Source organism: Myotis nattereri, assembly GCF_964212035.1.
Source record: "Myotis nattereri genome assembly, chromosome: 5".
Lineage (NCBI taxonomy): Eukaryota > Metazoa > Chordata > Mammalia > Chiroptera > Vespertilionidae > Myotis > Myotis nattereri.
The window spans coordinates 3,059,602-3,080,641 of record NC_138080.1 but is presented as its reverse complement, the minus strand read 5'-3'; the positions used below and the strand labels follow the sequence as shown (position 1 = coordinate 3,080,641).

Below are 21,040 nucleotides of genomic sequence, written 5' to 3'. Positions count from 1 at the left end.
TGCACCACATTACACGCCCCCACTGCCACTGACTAGCCCTAACCCTAACCCCCCACTGCCACTGACGAACTCTAACCCTAACCCCCCACTGCCACTGACTAGCCCTAACCCTAACCCCCCACTGCCACTGCCGAACCCTAACCCTAACCCCCCACTGCCACTGACGAACCCTAACCCTAACCCCCCACTGCCACTGCCGAACCCTAACCCTAACCCCCCACTGCCACTGACTAGCCCTAACCCTAACCGCCCACTGCCACTGACTAGCCCTAACCCTAACCCCCCACTGCCACTGCCGAACCCTAACCCTAACCCGCCACTGCCACTGCCGAACCCTAACCCTAACCCCCCACTGCCACTGACTAGCCCTAACCCTAACCCCCCACTGCCACTGCCAAACCCTAACCCTAACCCCCCACTGCCACTGCCGAACCCTAACCCTAACCCCCCACTGCCACTGCCGAACCCTAACCCTAACCCCCCACTGCCACTGACTAGCCCTAACCCTAACCGCCCACTGCCACTGACTAGCCCTAACCCTAACCCCCCACTGCCACTGCCGAACCCTAACCCTAACCCCCCACTGCCACTGCCGAACCCTAACCCTAACCCCCCACTGCCACTGATGAACCCTAACCCTAACCCCCCACTGCCACTGACTAGCCCTAACCCTAACCCCCCACTGCCACTGACAAACCCTAACCCTAACCCCCCACTGCCACTGCCGAACCCTAACCCTAACCGCCCACTGCCACTGACTAGCCCTAACCCTAACCCCCACTGCCACTGATGAACCCTAACCCTAACCCACTGCCACTGACAAACCCTAGCCGTCCACGTGGGTTGTGAGAAGTGGATAATAATTATTTACTCTTACAACTGAACACCATTTTTACTGGAAAAGATGGCAAGTGTGGGTATCAGACTTGGTTATTTGGCAGAAATTTTCTTGAACGTTAAAGAAGTGAACACATGACTTCAAGAAAACCGACTGGCAGTGTTTATTGCCAGTGATGGAATTCAAGCTTTTAGATCAAAGTAAGACTTTCGAAAAACTTACTACCTACCTCTGTGAGTTTTTTAGCTTCCCAATTATTATAGACTTTCTGCTAAAGTCTGGGGATATTAACAAATAGGGTTTAAAAAAAGATATATAAAGATAGTATCAAAATAAGACCCGAAGCAGGGAGGCATGAAACAGACGAACATACCTTGATGTGGGGCTGGGGGGACAAGAAGAGATAAACCAAGAACCTGCATACTAACATGCATAGCCATGTGCCAGGCCATAGGGTGGGGAAGAACTGGGGGGGCGGGGGGTAAGGTCTGGGAGGAGGGGGAAAAGGGGAGTGGGAGACATCTATAATACTATCAACAATAAAACATATATATTAAAAGAATTAAAAATGAACTCTTCCTTAAAAAAAAAAAAAGGATCAAGGACTGGAAGACTTACATAATTTAGCAAACCAGTATTTCCCAAATAAAGATGCATGGATGTTATAAAACCATGCGTGAGTTTGGTTATTTAAAATATTTAAAATGTTTGGTGTAATGCCTAGTACAGCCAATATTGATAGATATAACTATACAAACAAAGGTCTTTTTAATGATATAATGATATGCGGATAAAGGTTTGAACCACTGCTCTTGATTAAAAAAATAGCTGCTCTCTAAAACCTCCGTCTCAGCTGTGCTGTGAGACACTCCCCTTCCCATCCCCGAGAGGCAGGTGCCCCGGCAATGCGCCAGCTGGCAGGTGGCAGCAGCCACACCTGGCTCCCAGCGCCCCGAGCCCTCGTGCGCATGTGCCTAAGTACAAGGTCACCCCACAGCGTCTCCGTCCGGCGAAGCTGGGCCCCTGGTTTGAACATCGAGTCCCAGATGCACGTTCATGGGCTGATGCCCACAGAAGATAACCAAGTACAGGGCACCAGCCTGCCTTTCCGATTAGCTGCCTGCGCCTTCCAGTGCCAGCAAGTGTCTGTGTTCTCCTTACTGCAGGCGACCTTTCACCATGTTCAGTGACCTCCATTTCCTCCCGTTCTCATGCGCACCAAAGTAAAGGTCAAAGACAATGAAGCAAAGGCATTAAAACAGAACTTATTTTTTAAACAATAATATGGAACTCTATCATAGATGTCCTTTTATCCCTAAGTTGACCATCAGGGTATATTTTTAAAAACTACCCTGTCCCTCAGAATTCAAGTGGAATCCATAGTTGATCAAAACATCTAAATATCACCCTACCAAAAAGTCTGTATTTGACTTTGATCAGGCTCTGGAGGTTAAACCTTGAAGCAACGCCCAAGAAAGAACTGTATAATATACACGGGAATTCAACACCTAAATGCGATGCTGCTCACAGGTAAGGACACCTCCCGGTACAACCTTCCCTTAGGGAAGAGGGCCGCAGGGCTGGCGTTCACTTGCCAAAGACTGAGGCTCACTTCCCCCAGACCAGTCAGCCCTCATCTGTGACCGTTTCCCCAGAGGCCATCTCAGTACCCAGCACACTGAAGACGTGCCCTGGAAATCTACAGATGAACACGCACCTACAGGGGAAACTGTTCTCCTTCCTTAGGTCAGCCCCAGCCTGTGCGCCGTGCTCCCCTCCCGGGTCCGGGCCAGGGAAGTGGACTCTGAGACGGTCTCCGCCCGAGCACCCCGCCCCAGTTACTTTATGGTTAAAAAATGTGTCAGAAAGAACCTGGCTAATTTTTCAATCTTTAAAGCCTAAAACATTTGTAACTTAAAATTACATAATTTTCTACCCCATTTTGATTTTAACTTCAGAATATTTATTTTACTTTTTAACTTACTCATAATTTCAAGTCTAACAGACTCACATACACAAGAAAACAATAAATCTTCAAGAACTCTTGCCTTTTGTTCAAGTGTCCACACCCCGGCAGCAGGGGGCAGCAGAGGCTCTGTGAGTGTGTGGAATTTCAGTCACTATGGCAAGCATTCAACCAAGTGGTCTGACTTCAGAATTCCACTGCCTTAAAAATAGATGCGCTATTTTTCTCTCCTGCTGACATAGACATCCATGTGTCTTTACGGGAATTTTGGCTCCAGGTTCTTTGCAAATCTAAAATAGACCGATTTTAACACTTGGCACAAATGATGCCACAATGTCAGGGCAGAGAGTTTTAATTAATAATGCTAATTTTGATACTGTACACCAAAAAACCCAAAGCCCACAGTCAAGAAGTTAATATATACTTCATCTGAAAAGATGGCCTCGGTTTGAAACAAACGTTAAGTCGCCATAAAACCAAGCTGCCCTCTCTCTGTCAGAATGAAGAGAAACACTGCGTTACAAAGCCTAAACGTTCAAGAGCAGTCACATAATCAATGAGCCGGCCTGCAATGATCAGACGCGCCAGTAAGATCTGAATGCTTTGGGAAACCCACATTACTTCCACTGGGTGACTATTTCTGGCTAAATTCACCCGCAGGGATGAGTGGCTACTTTAACAACGCTCCCAAGTAACTAAATGTTGGGAGGACACAAATAAAAAGGCAGGAGTCGGAGACTTTCCTCACTGGAATTACAATTTAAACAAAAAGCAAATCATGTGATTTTGTGACAAACTTAATACCGAACGCTTCCAGTTTTAAAATGACATCACCGTTTGGTGGTGCTGTGTGCCAGTCACTGCCCTCTGCAGCCGAACACTCAGAACATCAATGTGCGTCACAGGAACAAGTCAACTGGCAAAGGCCCTCTTCTCTAGATACACTTTCTAATGTTACTAGGGCCCGGTGCACGGAAATTTGTGCACTGGTGGGTCAGGGGGGGGGGGGGATCCCCTCAGCCCAGCCTGCCCCCTCACAGTCCAGGAGCCCTCAGGGAGGCAACTAGGCCAATCAGGGGAAGGTGCCGCCCCCATCACCCTGCTGCTGCTGCTGCCACTGCCAGCTGCCACGTCTGAAGGACGTTCGGCTGTCTGGTCTAATTAGCATATTATGCTTTTTTCTTATAGACTGTTTTAAATGAATACACTCTGCAGTTTGGGGGAGGAAACCTTAGAGAGAGTAAACAGGCACATGCACAAACTTCTAATAAAACTGTCTTCATTTACTGATTCTAGGACTTAACACTATTCAGGGTAGTCTATTTCACTCAACACTTTTTTGTAGTAAGAAATTCAGGGAACTAACGGGTATTTTGAGCACAGGCTAATCTGTCATTCCCAGGATCCAGATTCTCAGCTTGAACTAAGGCTGACTTCTACCCTCAACTGAGACTGGGCCAAGGATTGCTGACTCCAAAGCTGGTGGCACAAGTTTTCTGAAAAACCTAATAATCCCTTTGAGACTTGTTGTGTGTCATCTGCAATATCTGAAGATACAGGATTTCAGGAGACACCCTCGGCTCCTGGAGGAAGATAGCACTGGGTGTGAACTCCTTCCACACCCCACTGAGCACAGCCCAGGGACGGAGGCCCCACCCCCATCTCCCGCCCAGGCCTGCCTCTCCTGGTTCCCTCCAGCTCTCCCTCCAGACACCACGCTGGCTGTCCTGGCCCCGCCCTGCTCCTGTTCTCACACACCCTCCTCCTAGGGCATCCTTATTCCTGACTCCTGACACAATGCCAAGCTGAGTCCTGGCCTTCATTTTCCTCCTCCAGGTGCTGCTGGGCTAATCCCAGCCAAGGCTGGACAGATGTGGTAAAGCCACGTCCCTGTTACTTTTAATTCTACTGGGAAACCTTTTTATTTGAAACCTAGAGGCCCAGTGCACGTGGGGTCCTTGGCCTGGCCTGTGGAGATTGGGCTGAAACCAGCTCTCCGATATCCCCCGAGGGTTCCCGAATTGCAAGAGGGCGCAGGCCAGGCCGAGGGACCCCACCAGTGCATGATCGAGGCTGGGGAGGGACTGCGGGAGGGCTCCAGGGTATGTCCGGTCTGTCTCGTCCGGTCTGTCTCGCCCAGTCCCGATTGACCAGACTCCAGCAGCAAGCTCACCTACCAGTCGGAGCGTCTGCCCCCTGGTGGTCGGTGCACGTCATAGCTACCAGTGGAACGGTTGAACGGCTGCTTGGGCTTTTATATATATAGATCACTTCAGGAAGTTCAGAAAAGTTGGAAGATTAAGCCTAGTACTAGGAATCCCTGTGCGCTTCCCCAGATTCCCTCCAGTGAACATCCCCCCTGTGGTCTGACACACGAGTGAGGCACCAAAAACACAGCCTACTTCCCAACACCTCACTTGGATCCTGCTTCATGTCTCACACCCTCCAGCCTGATGGTTCTCCTGCATCACTGAGGACCACTGAGAAGCGGACATCTAACCCTGACGCTGCTCACTCTGTGACCCCAATCCCTCAGGAAGCTCCCTGGGGTCCCTGGGATGACCCCCTGCTGTGTTTCCTCAGCCTTCCCAGCTACTCCTCACACTTTCCCAATGTGGCTCCTTCTCTCAGTCCTGGCTCATCTTTCTCACCCAGCAAGCCCCACTCATATGTGGAATGAATCGAATGAACAGAATAAACTGATGAAGAAAACAGATCCTTCCTCTCTTTTTCTATCTCTTGCTTCGTCTCCAGTTCTTGAGTGCGACAGCTCACACCCATGCCATTCAGCTCCTGTACATGCTGACGAGTCCAAATACATCACCTTTCCTGAGATCTAGGCCTACATCCTCATAAACCCCTTCCCGAGGCCTGGGCCGGGGGCAAAACACAGGCTGGGGCGTGAGCCAGGCAAAGCCAGTAAGAACCACGGGGGCTCTGATGTGCACGAAATCAGACATTTTTAAAATTGAGGGTGTCTACACTTCACTCATGCTTTATTCTGGATGACACTGTAAATCCATCGCAGTCTTTTTTTATATATTTAGTTTTAAATCTTTACTGTTGAAAGTATTACATATGTCCCTCCCCCCTCCCCATTGACCCCTTCTAGCCTGCCCCCGCCCCAGGCCTTCGGCCGCCTATTGGCAGTGTCCATGGCTTACGCACATATGCATACAAGCTCTTTAGTGATCACTTCCCCACCACCCTCCCTCCCGCGCCTTCCCTGAGCTTCCGCCTCAGTCTGTTCATGCTTCTATGTCTCTGGATTTATTTTATTCATCAGTTTATTTTGTTCATTAGATTCTATGTATGAGTGAGATCATGTGACACTTGTCTTTCTCTGACTGGCTTATTTCGCTTAGCATATACTCTCCAGGTCTCTCCATGCTGTTGCAAAGGGTAAGAGTTCCTTCTGTTTTACAGCTTCATAGTATTCCAGAGTATAAACGTACCACAGCTTTTTTATCCACTCACCTATTGATGGGCACTTGGGCTATCACCTCACAATGAGGTATAACCTCACACCTGTCAGAATGGCTACATCAACAAATCTACAAATGACAAGTGCTGGAGAGGATGTGGAGAAAAAGGAACACTCGTGCACTGCTGGTGGGAATGCAGACTGGTGCAGCCACTCACTATGGAAAACAGTCCGGAGTTTCCTAAAAAAATTAAATATGGAACTGCCATTTGACCCCAGTGATCTCACTTCTAGGAATATATCCTAAGAAACCCGAAACACCAATCAGAAAGGATATATGCACCCAATGTTCATAGCAGCACAATTTACAATAGCTAGGATCCGCAAACAGTCCACGTGCCCAGCAGGAGATGAGTGAGTGTATTTTATTGATTTTAAAGAGGGGAAAGCAGAAGGAGAGAGAAATAGAAGCATCGATGAGAGAGAACAGCACCCATCGGTTGCTTCCTGCAGCCCCTCCTGGGGACTGAGCCCTCGGCGCCTCCTGGGGACTGAGCCCTCGGCGCAGGCATATGCTCTGGGAATTGCGCTGTGACCTCCTGGTTCATAGGCCACGCCGCTGGGCAAGAAATAATTTTAACAGCTGCAATTTATGTAGCTAAATAAAAAGAGGCTCACACACCCGTTAGGATGGCAACCATCAAGGAGCCCAGACGATACGGGGGCTGGGAGGGGTGGAGAGCGGGCACCCCGTGCACTGCAGGCCTGTGGAATGTGCAGCTGCTGGGGTGGTCCCTCAGGACCCAGCAGCCACGCCGGGTGCACTCTCAGGCCCCTGTCCCCCGGGCTCACAGGAGTGCTGCTCCCGACGGCCACAGGTGGAGGGGCCCGAATGTCCGACAGCAGACGGGTGGATACACAAACGCATCAGGTCACACAACGGAAACTCTCCCGCCTTGAAAAGGAGGGGAATTTCGACACAGGCACCACAGGGATGAAACCTGAAGACATGTGAAGTGAAATAAGCCAGTCACCAAACAGGCAGTTCGATCCCTCTTCTCTGAGGTGCCTAGATTAGTCCAGTTAGGAGACAGAAAGGAAGGTGGCTGCGGGGCGGGGGGGGGGGGGGGGGGGGGAGGGGGGAGGGGAGAGGCCGGGGGCAGAGGAGCAGGGAGGGAGGGATGGGGGCAGAGCTTCAGTGTGAGAAGATGAGAGTGGAGATGGGGGAGGTGTGGGCTGCATAACAATGTGAGTAGACTTTGTGCCACTGAGCTGTCACTTAAAAGTGGTTATTAGAATGGCCAAGGTCATGCGTATTTTACCACCAAAAGAATTGTTTCAGCCCTGCTGGTGTGGCTCAGTGGAGAGAGCGTTGGCCTGTGGGCTGAAGGGTCCTGGGTTCAATTCCAGTCAAGGGCACATCCCTGGGTTGTGGGCTCGATCCCCAGTAGGGGGCGTGCAGGAGGCAGCCAATCAATGATTCTCTCTCACCATTGACATTTCTCTCTCTCTCTCTCTCCCCCTCCCTTCCTCTCTGAAATCAATAGAAATATATTTAAAAACATTGTTCTAAGTGGGCTACATGCCCACTCTCTGGTGTTCAATGGGAAACCAGTGCCCACTCTCCCGCTCTCACGTGGGGCAGCACACTCCTGACCGCAGGCCCCATGGCCTGTGCGATATGCTCTCGGGAGGCCAGCACCGTTCTGTCAAGACCCTGAACTGGGGTCACTGTTCAAGCTCCCCACCTCGGCCGCGGCCTCTGGCCAGCCCTTCGCTGCTTCCTGTAATGCTCGCTTACCAGACGTGATCAGATCTGTTAAACAGGCGGGACATTTACATGGGAAAGGAAGGCTGTTTCCTCAGTATCAGTGTTTCCTTCTGATATTATACCCTTTGATGGGAACAAAATAAGTTAGCGCTTAGCCATATTCAAGTCTGCCACCTGAACAATGGTCTCCACAGGGCTTCAGGAGGATAAACACTGAAAACAAATTGAAAGTTTGTTTTTTATGGCTACTGTTTATTTTGAAAAATTAAATTCCTTCTAATCCTCTGAATTTTACCATTTCTACTGTTGGTCCCTGCAACCTCAATAGTAGTTGCTCCTGGTTCCCCCGAGCCTCCCAGACACACGGGCCCCTCGACAGCACTGCAAGTTCTGTACATCCCCTCCCCCCAACACCCTTGGCTTCTGGGCTTCTACTGGCTGCTGGCAATGCACCAGAGTGACCCGTGCCACAGGTACCCGAGCGACCTGCACCACAGGCACCGGAGCGACCGCGCCACAGGCACCTGAGAGACCACCGGAGCGACCGCGCCTCGGGCACCCGAGAGACCACCGGAGCGACCGCGCCAGAGGCACTGGAGCGACCACCGGAGCGACCACGCCAGAGGCACCGGAGCGACCGCGCCACAGGCACCTGAGAGACCACCGGAGCGACCGCGCCACAGGCACTGGAGTGACCGCGCCACAGGCACCTGAGAGACCACCGGAGCGACCACGCCAGAGGCACCGGAGCGACCCGCGCCTCGGGCACCTAGCGACCGCACCAGTGCCCACTGTTTCCGACTGAGCTTGCCCCGCAGCTGCGGACAGTTTCTTTGCCCTTGGCCCTGTGGTGGACACCGGGTGTTGTGCATGTGACATGGCCCTTCCTCTCTGCAATCAGGCCTGTGGCGGAGGCCTGCCTGGCCAGCGAGAGGAGTGTGGCGTGCCTGGTGCCTGACACCTCCATACAGCCGTGGTCAGAGAAGCATCAGTGCCGATGGGGTCCCGTCGCTGGGCCCGTGATCACCTGGGTCAGTCAGCAGGCTGACCGTCCTGTACACGGACATGAACAAGAAACAGCGCTATGACCCTGGGACCTGAGGTCCTCACCGCTGTCCAGCCGAGGACGGAGCCGCCCTGAGTGACACTCCCTTGCTGTCCCTGCAAAGGCTCCCAGCACGGGCTCCGCTCACCTCCACCTCATCGCTCATCACTTCTCCTGACAGGACCGCTTTAGCTTCATCGCTCTGATGAGCACAGTTACAATCTATTTAAATGAAAAGTTACCTTCCAGGTGGTTTTCACTCTGCTGGGAGGCACAGTTCACGCGTTCCGTATTCTGGTTGCTTGTCTTACTCTGGTCTCTAAAAAACAGAACAAAGAGCACACGGGGCACGTCAGCTACCATGAATCACCATTTCAGTTACTCCGAGACGGAGAGAGAAAACAACACTCGTTAAGCGATTGCAAATGCCACGTGCTGTGCTAGGTGTTAACGCACACGATTCACTTGCCTCTCACCAGGGCACTCACAGCACTCATCACCCGCAGCTTACAGCAGACAGAGGCGAGGAAGTGAAGTTAATTTGCCCAATAAGTAAAACCCAAGGTTACAAAGCCCCGACCTCTCTGCCACCCTAAGCCACTCCTCCCCAGGAGCTGAAATCCCCTGCCTGACAAGAAGTTCCCCGGCTGTTAATGGAACACAAGCAGCTGATTTCTACACATCTGGCGTTTTAGTAATGAAGGTGGTGAAGCACCATCTAATATCAAAGCACAATGTTCTGGATGGACTAAAAGCATAAAGTCGATAGGCTGACCCAGGAAGCCAGCCGCTGAGCAGGCTGGGGGCAGGGTTCCCGGGTTCCCGAGTGCAATGGACCAGGACAGCGATCCCACACGCTCAGAATCGCTGAGCACAAACCCAGTGGGGTGGCTGCACTCTTCCACATCTGCTGAAGGAAACTGTGTCTCCACGGGCGGGGCTGTGAGCATAAAATAGCCCCATGTCCGAGGTACAAATGCCAGAGGCGGGAGAATAGGCATGAACTAGATGCAAGAATTAAACCAGCTTCATGGCCGCGCAGCAACCCACTCAGGGCTGTGCTTTACACCTGTAGCACCTTTCAACAGCTTTCAATGCGGCCATGAGAACGTATTTCTATAATTTCCGTCTCCTGCATAGCTGTGTGTTTTGGAATCTGGAAATAATCACTGAAAATAAGAACCTGAAACATCGAACGACCCACAGTGTCCCAGGTGTCGTTCCTTTGAGCTCAAGCTCCTTCCATCACACTGAGCAGACCCAGGGCTTTGAACATCACTTCAAATGATTAAGGAGGCCTCTGGGGAGGGGCGCTCCCTCCCATGACTGCACTACCTGGGGGGCTCCGCGGTCCCGGCACCGTCCACACCCGGCGAGTCCAGGCTGGCGGAGCCGCTGCTGACGTGGTCGCTGCTCTCACTGCCGGACTCAGTCCTCTGCCCCTGCCAGGCGTCACCAGGGACGCCCGTCTCGGTGAGGCCTTTCCCCGGGCCGTCGGGGGAACGCCTGCTGCCCAGCTCCTGCCTCCCTTCATCCTCGTAGATGGTCATCAAGCACTTCTGCTTCGGCGGCCCCTGGGGCCAGCTGCTGGGGCTCTGGTCCCTGCACCTGGGCGTGTGACTGGCGCTTGGCCTGTGCCGTGGACTGTGCTGCCGTTTCTCACTCTCGCTGAGGACACTGTCGACATTCAGGGTCTCTCTCATGGGCTTCCAGCCTCGGCTCCCGCTCCTGCTGTGGCGGCTGCTGCCTTTACCCCGAGAGTCCAGGCTGCTGTCTGTCTCGTACCCAGGGCCGCTGTCGCCCTGCACCCCCAGACCAGGAGCCTGGGGTCTCCCCGCACGCGGGACTTGCGCAGACGCCCGGCTCTGGGTGGGTGGATCCTGGCCACACGGCCCCCGCCCCTGACCGGGGGACATGGGGCGACTGCCGTATTGTCGGAAGCCGTTTGGGGCAGGCGGTGATCTGGACTTGACGCGTGGAAGGTCTTCATCCAGCACATCTTTAAAACAAATAAGGAGACACACGACCACTCTCAGGGCCGCCTCAGCCACAGCCACTTGGAGAAGATGTCTACGCAGGAGGAGTAAGCGGTGATTCCACCACCCAGGGCTCGCGTCCTGTGCTGAGGCGTTTGTAAATTAAACGGCTACATACTGACTTTAAAATAACTCTAGAGAGATCACAAGGTAATTAGTTTTTTAAAAAACAGTATTCCACCTCATTTATGGGTCACGAAAATCATAAAAATATGTTCTACCTCTCATGCTAGCGGAGTGTCGAAAGTCTGTGAGATCAATCGCTGCGGAGGGGGAGGGCAGACGCCCAGTCGCTGTGGTGGGACCGTGGACGGGTCCCCCATTAGGAGGGCAACTGAGCCACAGCGACCAAGTCCAAAACAGACCCCCTGACCCAGCGATTCCTGGCAAGGATCCTGCTGTGGCTGTGCACACGGGCACACACAGGCCAACCTCTCCCCCTTTCTACAGGCCGCGTCTGTCACACCTGGCTGTGCACACGGGCACACACAGGCCAACCTCTCACCCTTTCTACAGGCCGCGTCTGTCACACCTGGCTGTGCACAGGCACACACAGGCCAACCTCTCCCCCTTTCTACAGGCCGCGTCTGTCACACCTGGCTGTGCACACGGCACACACAGGCCAACCTCTCCCCCTTTCTACAGGCCGCGTCTGTTACACCTGGCTGTGCACACGGCACACACAGGCCAACCTCTCCCCCTTTCTACAGGCCGCGTCTGTCACACCTGGCTGTGCACACGGGCACACACAGGCCAACCTCTCCCCCTTTCTACAGGCCGCGTCTGTCACACCTGGCTGTGCACACGGCACACACAGGCCAATCTCTCACCCTTTCTACAGGCCGCGTCTGTTACACCTGGCTGTGCACACGGCACACACAGGCCAACCTCTCCCCCTTTCTACAGGCCGCGTCTGTCACACCTGGCTGTGCACACGGCACACACAGGCCAACCTCTCCCCCTTTCTACAGGCCGCGTCTGTCACACCTGGCTGTGCACACGGCACACACAGGCCAACCTCTCCCCCTTTCTACAGGCCGCGTCTGTCACACCTGGCTGTGCACACGGGCACACACAGGCCAACCTCTCCCCCTTTCTACAGGCCGCGTCTGTCACACCTGGCTGTGCACACGGCACACACAGGCCAACCTCTCCCCCTTTCTACAGGCCGCGTCTGTCACACCTGGCTGTGCACACGGCACACACAGGCCAACCTCTCCCCCTTTCTACAGGCCGCGTCTCTGTCACACCTGGCTGTGCACACGGCACACACAGGCCAACCTCTCCCCCTTTCTACAGGCCGCGTCTGTCACACCTGGCTGTGACAGGGAAAGTGCTGAGGCTCGTGGTGAACAGAACAACGATGGGGACCGAGGGGCAGTCAGGGCGCCAGGAAAGTGACTCCTGTCACTTTTTCTATAATCCTCCTCACTGAGTGCACCACGAGTGGGCTGCAATCAATTTTAATTAAAAATTAAATAAATTGCCCAGCCAGTGTGGCTCATCACCAGGAGGTCACGGGTCATGCCTGGGCTGTGGGCTCAATCCCCTGTAGGGAGGGTGTAGGAGGCAACCAATCAATGCTTTTCTCTCATCATTGATGTTTCCCTCTCCCTCCCTCCCTCCCTCCCTCTCTCTCTCTCTCTCTCTCCCCCTCTCCCTATTCCTCTCTGAAATCAATAAAAATATATTTAAAAAAAATTTAAAGAAATTAACTTTTATTCATTTAATTTTGAATTAAAAGCTAAAACAGTACAGTATTCCAGACTAGAATTAAACAAGAATGAAGAAAATTTACATCTACAGGTTCAACAGGTGTATTAGAGAGAGAAATCATATTAAGATACATGACATATAAACAGATACATATATTTAAAACTAGAGGCCCAGTGCACGATATTTGTGCACTCAAGGGGCGGGGAAGCGGTCCCTCAGCCCAGCCTGCACCCTCTCACAATCTGGGAGCCCTCAGGGGATGTCCGATCAGTCGGACATCCTTAATATTGCCGCAGAGGCAGGAGAGGCTCCTGCCACCACCGCTGCGCTCGCCAGCTGTGAACCTGGCCTCTGGCTGAGCAGCACTCCCCTTGTGGGAGCGCACTGACCACCAGGGGGCAGCTCCTGCATTGAGTGTCTGCCCCCTGGTGGTCAGTGTGTGTCATAGAGACCAGTCATTCTGCCTTTCGGTCAATTTGCATATTACCCTTTTATTATGTAGGATAGGATGAGGATGGTTAAACTGTATTCAAGCTATAAAATGTAGTGTTCCGATAAGGCTTTAGGGCCCCTTTCCAACATGCGCTGCCCGCCCTTGGCTCACCTCGGTGCCGACCTGCGTCCCTCTTCTGCGAGCACAGGAGGCGCCTCTGCTCCAGCGCCTTCAGGGCACACTCCCTGGAGAGGCCCTTCATCTTCTCACGGGCATCGCTGGGTCCCGACTTAGCTGTAGGGGAAACCAGTCATCCAGTCAGGAAGCACATCATTTTCTAACTGCTCACTACGCACACAAACTGCACTGTATGAAACATGAAAGACACTCTGTGTTAAAAACAAAACACGCATTAAAGCAAGAGTAAACTCATTTTTATGTTTAACTAAATCAAGTTAGTGTGATGTCTCCTGGCAATGGAGATGCGTGTTACCTTTAAAACTTGTCAAGCATCTAAAGTGAGTGTGCAGGAGAATGAGCTTCGACTGAAATGTAAGACCTAAAGGCTGGTGGTGGGCGCCACGTGTCCTAACTCACTTCCATCTCGAGATGAGCACAAGTACAGCTCCATCTGGGATCGAAAGCAGAAGAAACAAACCTGCCAAGTTCACATCACTCACAATGTAGATACAGATAGCGCCAAGCTGTCTGGTGCCAAAGTGTGTGTGAACACACACACAGTTCCTGGGCTTAAATTAGGTATGTTTAGAAAAACAGATAAAAAGTATCAACAATACATAAGAGGGAAACGGTATGTTTCCATTTAGAATTTTAAAAAGCACTTCGTGTACTTCTTTGTTGATGGTAACTGTTAATTCTGAATCTTACCTTCCTTGATTTGGGTTACCTTTTTGGTTAAACATTATTTCACTAATATATTAAAAAGTTGCCCGGCTGGTGTGGCCAGTGGTTGAGCGTCAACGCATGAACCAGGAGGTCATGGTTCGATTCCCATGAGCTTGATCCCAGTAGGGGGCATGCAGGAAGCAACTGATGGCTAATTCTCTCTCCCTCTCCCTTCCTCTCTTTGAAATCAATTTTAAAAACAAAACAAAAAACAGCCCTAGCTGGTTTGGCTCAGTGGATAGAGTGTAGGCCTGTGGACTGATGGGTCCCAGGTTTGATTCTTGTCAAGGGCACATACCTCGGTTGAAGGCCCCTGAATCCCCAGCCCTAGTTGGGGCTCGTGTGGGAAGCAACCAATCTATGTGTCTTTCTCATATCAATGTTTCCCTCTCTCTGTCTCTCCCCGTCCCTTCCTCTCTCTCTTGAAAAAATATCCTCGGGTGAGGATTAACAACAAAATTTTTTTTTAAAAGTTGCTTACAAAGCATCCTGAACAGCCACCCAAGGAGAGTCAGGGTGTCTCTGAGCCGTGCTGCACACCGCACTGAGGTCTCACTCCAGACCTGTCACTGAACTCGGGGTGTGAAAATTAAAGTTGTGGGATGACAATAACAGGAGAGCTGAATGACAACGAGGATAAGAACAAACTCGACTGTAGCTTTGAACTGCCACTGCAGTCGCTAATTGTAAATTAATTCTGGCACGTGAGCTGAATGGTTAACTGTGTTTTTCCTCTCAAGTTGGTAAGGGCCACCTGAAGGAGAGGCCACAGTTTTGGTAACAGTCCAGACTGCCTCTAGCCTGCGAGGGCTGGGAGCCGTGGAGAAACTCGGGCCCTGGTCGGGTCCAACTGTCCCGATGAGGCCACACATCTCAGACGCGCATCAATGGAAAGGCAGTTTTGCTGCTGCTTGTTACTGTCGCCTGGTCCCTGCCAGGAGCGAGTCAGGAAGTGAAGCCGGGCCAGCGCGTCTCCTCGGGGACTGTGAAGACAGCAACTGAAACACATACCTGCTCCTCGGCCACTGCTCGCCGGGATGTGGCTCCGACTGAAGGATGAAATGTCATCTGTTTGAAATTTCTGATTTTCTCTCTGTTTGTCCTGATCACCAAATCCATTCTCTTTGGAATTATCTGACTTATAAATCGAGGGCCTTTCAGATCCTTAAAAAGACAAGCACAAATGCATCATCCCTTTCCTCCTCCTACCAGAACAGACGTCTGAGTCATCTTTTCAGATGCTTTTAATACTGTAGACAATTACTAAAACTCAGAGGACTGACATCTTCCAAGGATTTCTAAGTGCCGTGAATGCACACAGACTCCCTCGCTGCTCTGGGCGTTCCCAGTGGCTACCTCACTTTCAATCCCAATGCCTCCTGCTAGAAAGAGCTTGCAGCTGGCAGCCCCTCTGTGCCTGTGTGACCACTGTCGTGGGTGGCTCCCAGGGGGGCCTGTGAGGCCACTGGTCAGGAAAGATGATAAAGATTAACTCAATGCATTAGAATCTTCCTGAACTCCGTCTGAAACTAAATTTTTAAATTATCCTCAACCTTCATTTTACATTCAGTACTAGAGGCCCGGTGCACAAAATTTTTGCACTGGGGGAGGCCCCTCAGCCCAGCCTGCTCCCTCTCACAGTCCGGGAGCCCTCAGGGGCCTAAGCCATCAGACACCTTAGCGCTCCCGCCACCGCCCGCCGCTGTGCTGGCCAGCCGTGAGCCTGGCTTCTAGTTGAGCAGCACTCCTCCTGTGGGAGCACACTGACCACCAGAGGGCAGCTCCTACCGGTCATTCCACCATTCGTTCCATTTGCATATTAGCCTTTTATTACATAGGATATTAGTATTCCTAGTATGACTGTCAGAAAGAAAAACACTAAACTAAAAGGCAACGAATTACCCATATTTTCCACCCCGGGTCTCTGATGTGGCCAGCTGACGACCTGCCTGAGTGCATCTTCAGTGGAAACCGCCGTGCCGTCGGGGTTGGCGTAAAACAGCAGCAGGGGCTGGAAGTGGCACCGGAGGCACTTGGAGACCACGTCCTTCCATCTCGTTCCCACCTTTATAAAACCACAGGGAGCAAAACCAAGCCTGTCAGCAACCTGTTACCCGAAAAGGCAGGGGCTGAAATAATTTGCATATTAAAGATGTTTAACGACATTCAGATGCTAGCCAGCCATTCAACTGTGCGCTGTATTATATGATTAACTTTATTTTATTTAATGAGTCTAATTAAAAATCTTTAAACATTAAAAAGTTGATGGGCAAAATTATACACTCCCTATCAAGATTTGGATTAGCGAATTTTAGAAAGCTTTTCTCACACACATGGTCAACTGCCTTTTGGCAACGATTAAAGGGAGTTTAATGGGGAAATATAAAAGTCGATACCACAAATGATGCTACAGCAATGGGAGGAAAAAGAAAGAAGACACAACTACACCTGAAGCCCAATAATGAACTCAGGAGTCATGTAAAATCTCTCGAGTTTACAGAAGAAAATGAGAGAAAACATTAACCTCAGGGAAAGTAAAAATGTCTTACCAGGTCATCAAACAAACAAAAGAAAAAATATAAAATTGGATTCCATGAAATGAACGAATAACTTCTGCTCCATAAAAAACGCCATTAACAAAATGGAAAAAATAAAACAAAAACCCCACCTATATCTAATAAAGGAGGGCTGTGCCGGATACAGAACTCCTACAGCTCAGTAAGAAGAAAATAATCCAATTTGAAAAATGGGCAAATTATCTGAAGAGACATGTCACTAAAGAGACATAGGAATGGCCAGTAAGCACAGGAAGAGTTGTTCAAAACATTATTGTTAATCAAAGGGAAGTGAATGAAAACCACAGTGAGGCAACATTAGGGTCCCCGGAAGGCTAACATAAGAGACTCCCAGCAGGGGGCACTACGCGGGGGGCTGCTGAGAGGAGGGAGATGTGCAGTGTCCGTGGACAGCCATTGTCAGTTCACATACAGCTGACTGCACACTGAGCACACCACCCAGACATCCCACCTGGTGCTGGAGCAACGGAAAAACGTGTTCACACCAAGACTCTTCCTACCTTAACAGGACCACTGTTCTCTACAGCCACAGGATGGAATACCGCACGCGTGACGCGTGAATCCTAAAAGGCATGTGCTTGGCGAAGCACGCCAGCCTCAGAGGGATGTGTGCGGGGAAGGCCATCCCCACGATGCTGAAGAGGGAGCAGAACTAATCTACAGAGCATCCGGATTCCTGGGCGGGGTGGGAGGGGCCGACAGGAACGTGACACCATGCGGGGGGTGGGGCATGCTTTGTGCTATATGGTGTGGAGGTGACACAGATGTGTGTACAGTTGCCAAACACTTACATGGGTACGTTTTAAAGTTTGTAAATTACCTATATATATAAAAAGCCAGTGACCAGAACACTGTAATGACCAGAATGACCAGTTGCTATGACGCCCACTGAAGCCAGTGAACTGGCTGATGGGGGGTGGGGCCAGTGGCCAACCTCCTGTGGCCCCTCCCCCCAGCTGGCTGCCCGGATTGCCCCACCAACCCCGATTAGGGGCAGGGACAGCTGGCCAACTGCCTGTGGTGCCTCCCCCTTGCCAGCCCCACCCCCAAAGGGCTCCACAACCCCATCAGCCCACAGCCCCTCCCCGAGCCAGCTCCACCCCCTACCAGCCCCCCACATTGATTGGGGCAGGGCTGGCAGCCAACCTCCCGCAGCCCCTCCCCCAATCCACCCCCCCTACACACCAATTGGGGGAGGGTCAGCTCGCCCACAGCCCCGCTCCACGGCCGGCCAGCCCAGCCCTAATTGGGCCCTGATCGGGGCCGGGCTGGCCAGACCCCACCTGTGCACGAATTCGTGCATTGGGCCTCTAGTACCTCTATAACGTTGATTTAAAAACAAAATAAAACCAAACAAACAGGAACTGGTGGGTTCTAGAATGTTGGCTTCTGCAGGGAAGGGAGGGCTGTAAAAAAGTCTGAAGAATTTTTCAAACTACATGCTCAGCTGCTGACCCTCCTTACCGGGGACGCTGACATACTCGAGGAACTAGATTAACTTGAAAGCAAAACAAATATAAACTCACAGGGTGACTGCACACCCATGTCCTCCTTTGAGCTTTGACAATTTAAATGATGTGGGTGCCAAGTAGGACGGCCAAAAGGTCTACTCACGGACGCAGCTGAAGTCTCTTAATAAGCTGCTATAGCAAAGCCTGAAGAAATCCAAGTAAAAGCTGCTTTTAAAACATAAGCACCAGAATTTCCCATTGGCTTTACTGAGCATAATCACATGAACTACAACCTCCCAGGCACACGGCAAGCCCACGCGTTCTGACGAGTGTGCACAGGCGTGCAGCCTCACTCCTCTCTCCCTCTGCAGGGCCTTCCGTCACTGTTTCCTCCTGTCAGGGAATTTTGTGTCAGTGGAATCCGTATTGGGCCGGGTGTCTCACTTCTGTCATTGGCACAATGGTTTAGGATGTTCCACACGTGTCAGTTCATTCCTGTCTGATGGGCATCAAGCTCCACTGTGCGCTTGGACCACAACGTGGTTATCTGCTCACCTGCTGATGGACATTTGGGGTCCCAGTGGGGTTATAGGAATAAAACTCCCACGGACACTCAAGGGCAGGCTGTGTATGGACACGTCCTCAGGGAGTGGTGCTGCTGGCTGCATGGTAAGATTACGTGTGCAAGAAGCTGACGCACCTAAGGTGGCTGCTCCATGCGGCACTGCCACACGCCTGCGTCAGGGACCTGGCTGCTTGCTGTCCTCCACATTCCTGGTGAGGTTGGCACTGCATGCTCCTGCGTCAGGGACCTGGCTGCTTGCTGTCCTCCATGCTTCCGGTGAGGTCGGCACTGCCACGCGCCTGCATCAGAGACCTGGCTGCTTGCTGCCCTCCACGCTCCCGGTGAGGTCGGCACTGCCACGCGCCTGCATCAGAGACCTGGCTGCTTGCTGTCCTCCATGCTCCCTGTGAGGTTGGCACTGCCACGCGCCTGCATCAGAGACCTGGCTGCTTGACGCCCTCCACGTTCCTGGTGAGGTCGGCACTGCCACGCGCCTGCATCAGAGACCTGGCTGCTTGCTGTCCTCCATGCTCCCGGTGAGGTCGGCACTGCCACACACCTGCGTCAGGGACCTGGCTGCTTGCTGTCCTCCACGTTCCTGGTGAGGTTGGCACTGCATGCTCCTGCGTCAGGGACCTGGCTGCTTGCTGTCCTCCACGCTCCCGGTGAGGTCGGCACTGCATGCTCCTGCATCAGGGACCTGGCTGCTTGCTGCCCTCCACGCTCTCGGTGAGGTCAGCACTGCATGCTCCTGCGTCAGGGACCTGGCTGCTTGCTGCCCTCCACGCTCTCGGTGAGGTCGGCACTGCATGCTCCTGCGTCAGGGACCTGGCTGCTTGATGTCCTCCACGCTCCCGGTGAGGTCGGCACTGCATGCTCCTGCGTCAGGGACCTGGCTGCTTGATGTCCTCCACGCTCCCGGTGAGGTCGGCACTGCATGCTCCTGCGTCAGGGACCTGGCTGCTTGATGTCCTCCACGCTCCTGGTGAGGTTGGCACTGCATGCTCCTGCGTCAGGGATCTCGCTGTTTGATGCCCTCCACGCTCCTGGAGAGGTTGGGCTTTGGAATTTATCCTCCTAACAGCTGAGTCTGAACCTCACTGTGAACTGAGTGTGTTTCTTTGTGCCAAATCAGGGTGAGTGTCAGTGCAAGGGCTGTTCACCTGTCTCCTCTGGTGAACTGTCCAAAGCTTTTGTGTATCAGACAGAAGGATGGTGCGTATGGATACCTGGTAGCTACACTAACATTTATTTGACGCCTTTTTATTATTCTAGATATGGAGCCAACTTCAAAACAAACCTGATTTCAAAAACTAATAAAAGGATTCCAAGAACTGTCATTAAAATCATTTATTATTTTATATAAGCATTTATATCTAATAATCATTCTATATAATTACTACAGGCCTGGTGCATGAATTCGTGCATGGGTGGGGTCCCTTGGCCGGGAGGTGGGAAGGGACAGCAGGAGGTTGGCCAGCCATGCGATTGGCTGTAGGAGTGCACTAACCCCCAGGATATAGCTCCTGCATTGAGCGCCTGCCCCCTGGTGGTCAGTACGTGTCATAGCAACCGGTTGTTCAGTCACTTAGGCTTTTATATATATAGATACATTCCTTTTATCACTGTCACTATTATATTAATATTAGAGGCCCTAGCACAAAATTTGTGCAAGAGTAGGCCTTCCTTCCCCCAGCTGCCAGCACCAGCTTTCCTCCAGCTGCCAGCAGGCACTCGGGACCTGGGCTTCCCTCGCAGCCCCAGCTTCGTCCAGAAGGTTGTCCGGAAGGATATCTGGTCTAATTAGCGTATTATGCTTTTATTATTGTAGGTCATTATTATATCATTTTTTCCTGAAGAGCATAAACCACAGTAAGCATCCTAGTTCACAGAAGTGTCACCTACCTCTTTCACATTTGCATCATCGAAAAACACCCACTTGGAACTCTTGGTGTGAAATGTGAAGGCACAGTAGTGCCGGCTGGTGTAGCAGATCAGACCGACGAGGTGAAGTTCACTGTTTTTGGCATTTTCATCAGTAACCCTATAAAAAAGCTGTTTGGAAAATTAGTAATTTAGGACTGTATCCTTAAAAGTGAAGAGCAGTGATGTGCTATCATGTATCTGACTCCCCATAAACAGCATCTCCGGGCGTGCTGCCCACCCTGCGCTGCCCGGTGTGAAGACACCACGGCCCTGCGTGCTCCCCCAGTTACACTTCCATCGCCTCAGGAGCAGTACAGGAAGTCCTGACTTCAGCTCAGTAATACGGTGCCTCCAACAGAACTGACACGGTGCATCTACAGACTCAAA

General features: G+C 51.8%; 1 protein-coding gene across 1 annotated transcript in view; it reads right to left on the bottom strand.

The window, feature by feature from the left end:
• USP53 (ubiquitin specific peptidase 53) overlaps positions 1 to 21,040 on the bottom strand; it is a 37,603-nt gene that overhangs the window by 4,104 nt on the left and 12,459 nt on the right. The window contains 6 exon segments of the mRNA XM_081092203.1: positions 9,287 to 9,363; positions 10,380 to 11,043; positions 13,401 to 13,523; positions 15,147 to 15,299; positions 16,038 to 16,200; positions 20,633 to 20,782. Coding sequence (XP_080948329.1) covers positions 9,287 to 9,363; positions 10,380 to 11,043; positions 13,401 to 13,523; positions 15,147 to 15,299; positions 16,038 to 16,200; positions 20,633 to 20,782 — 1,330 coding nt within the window.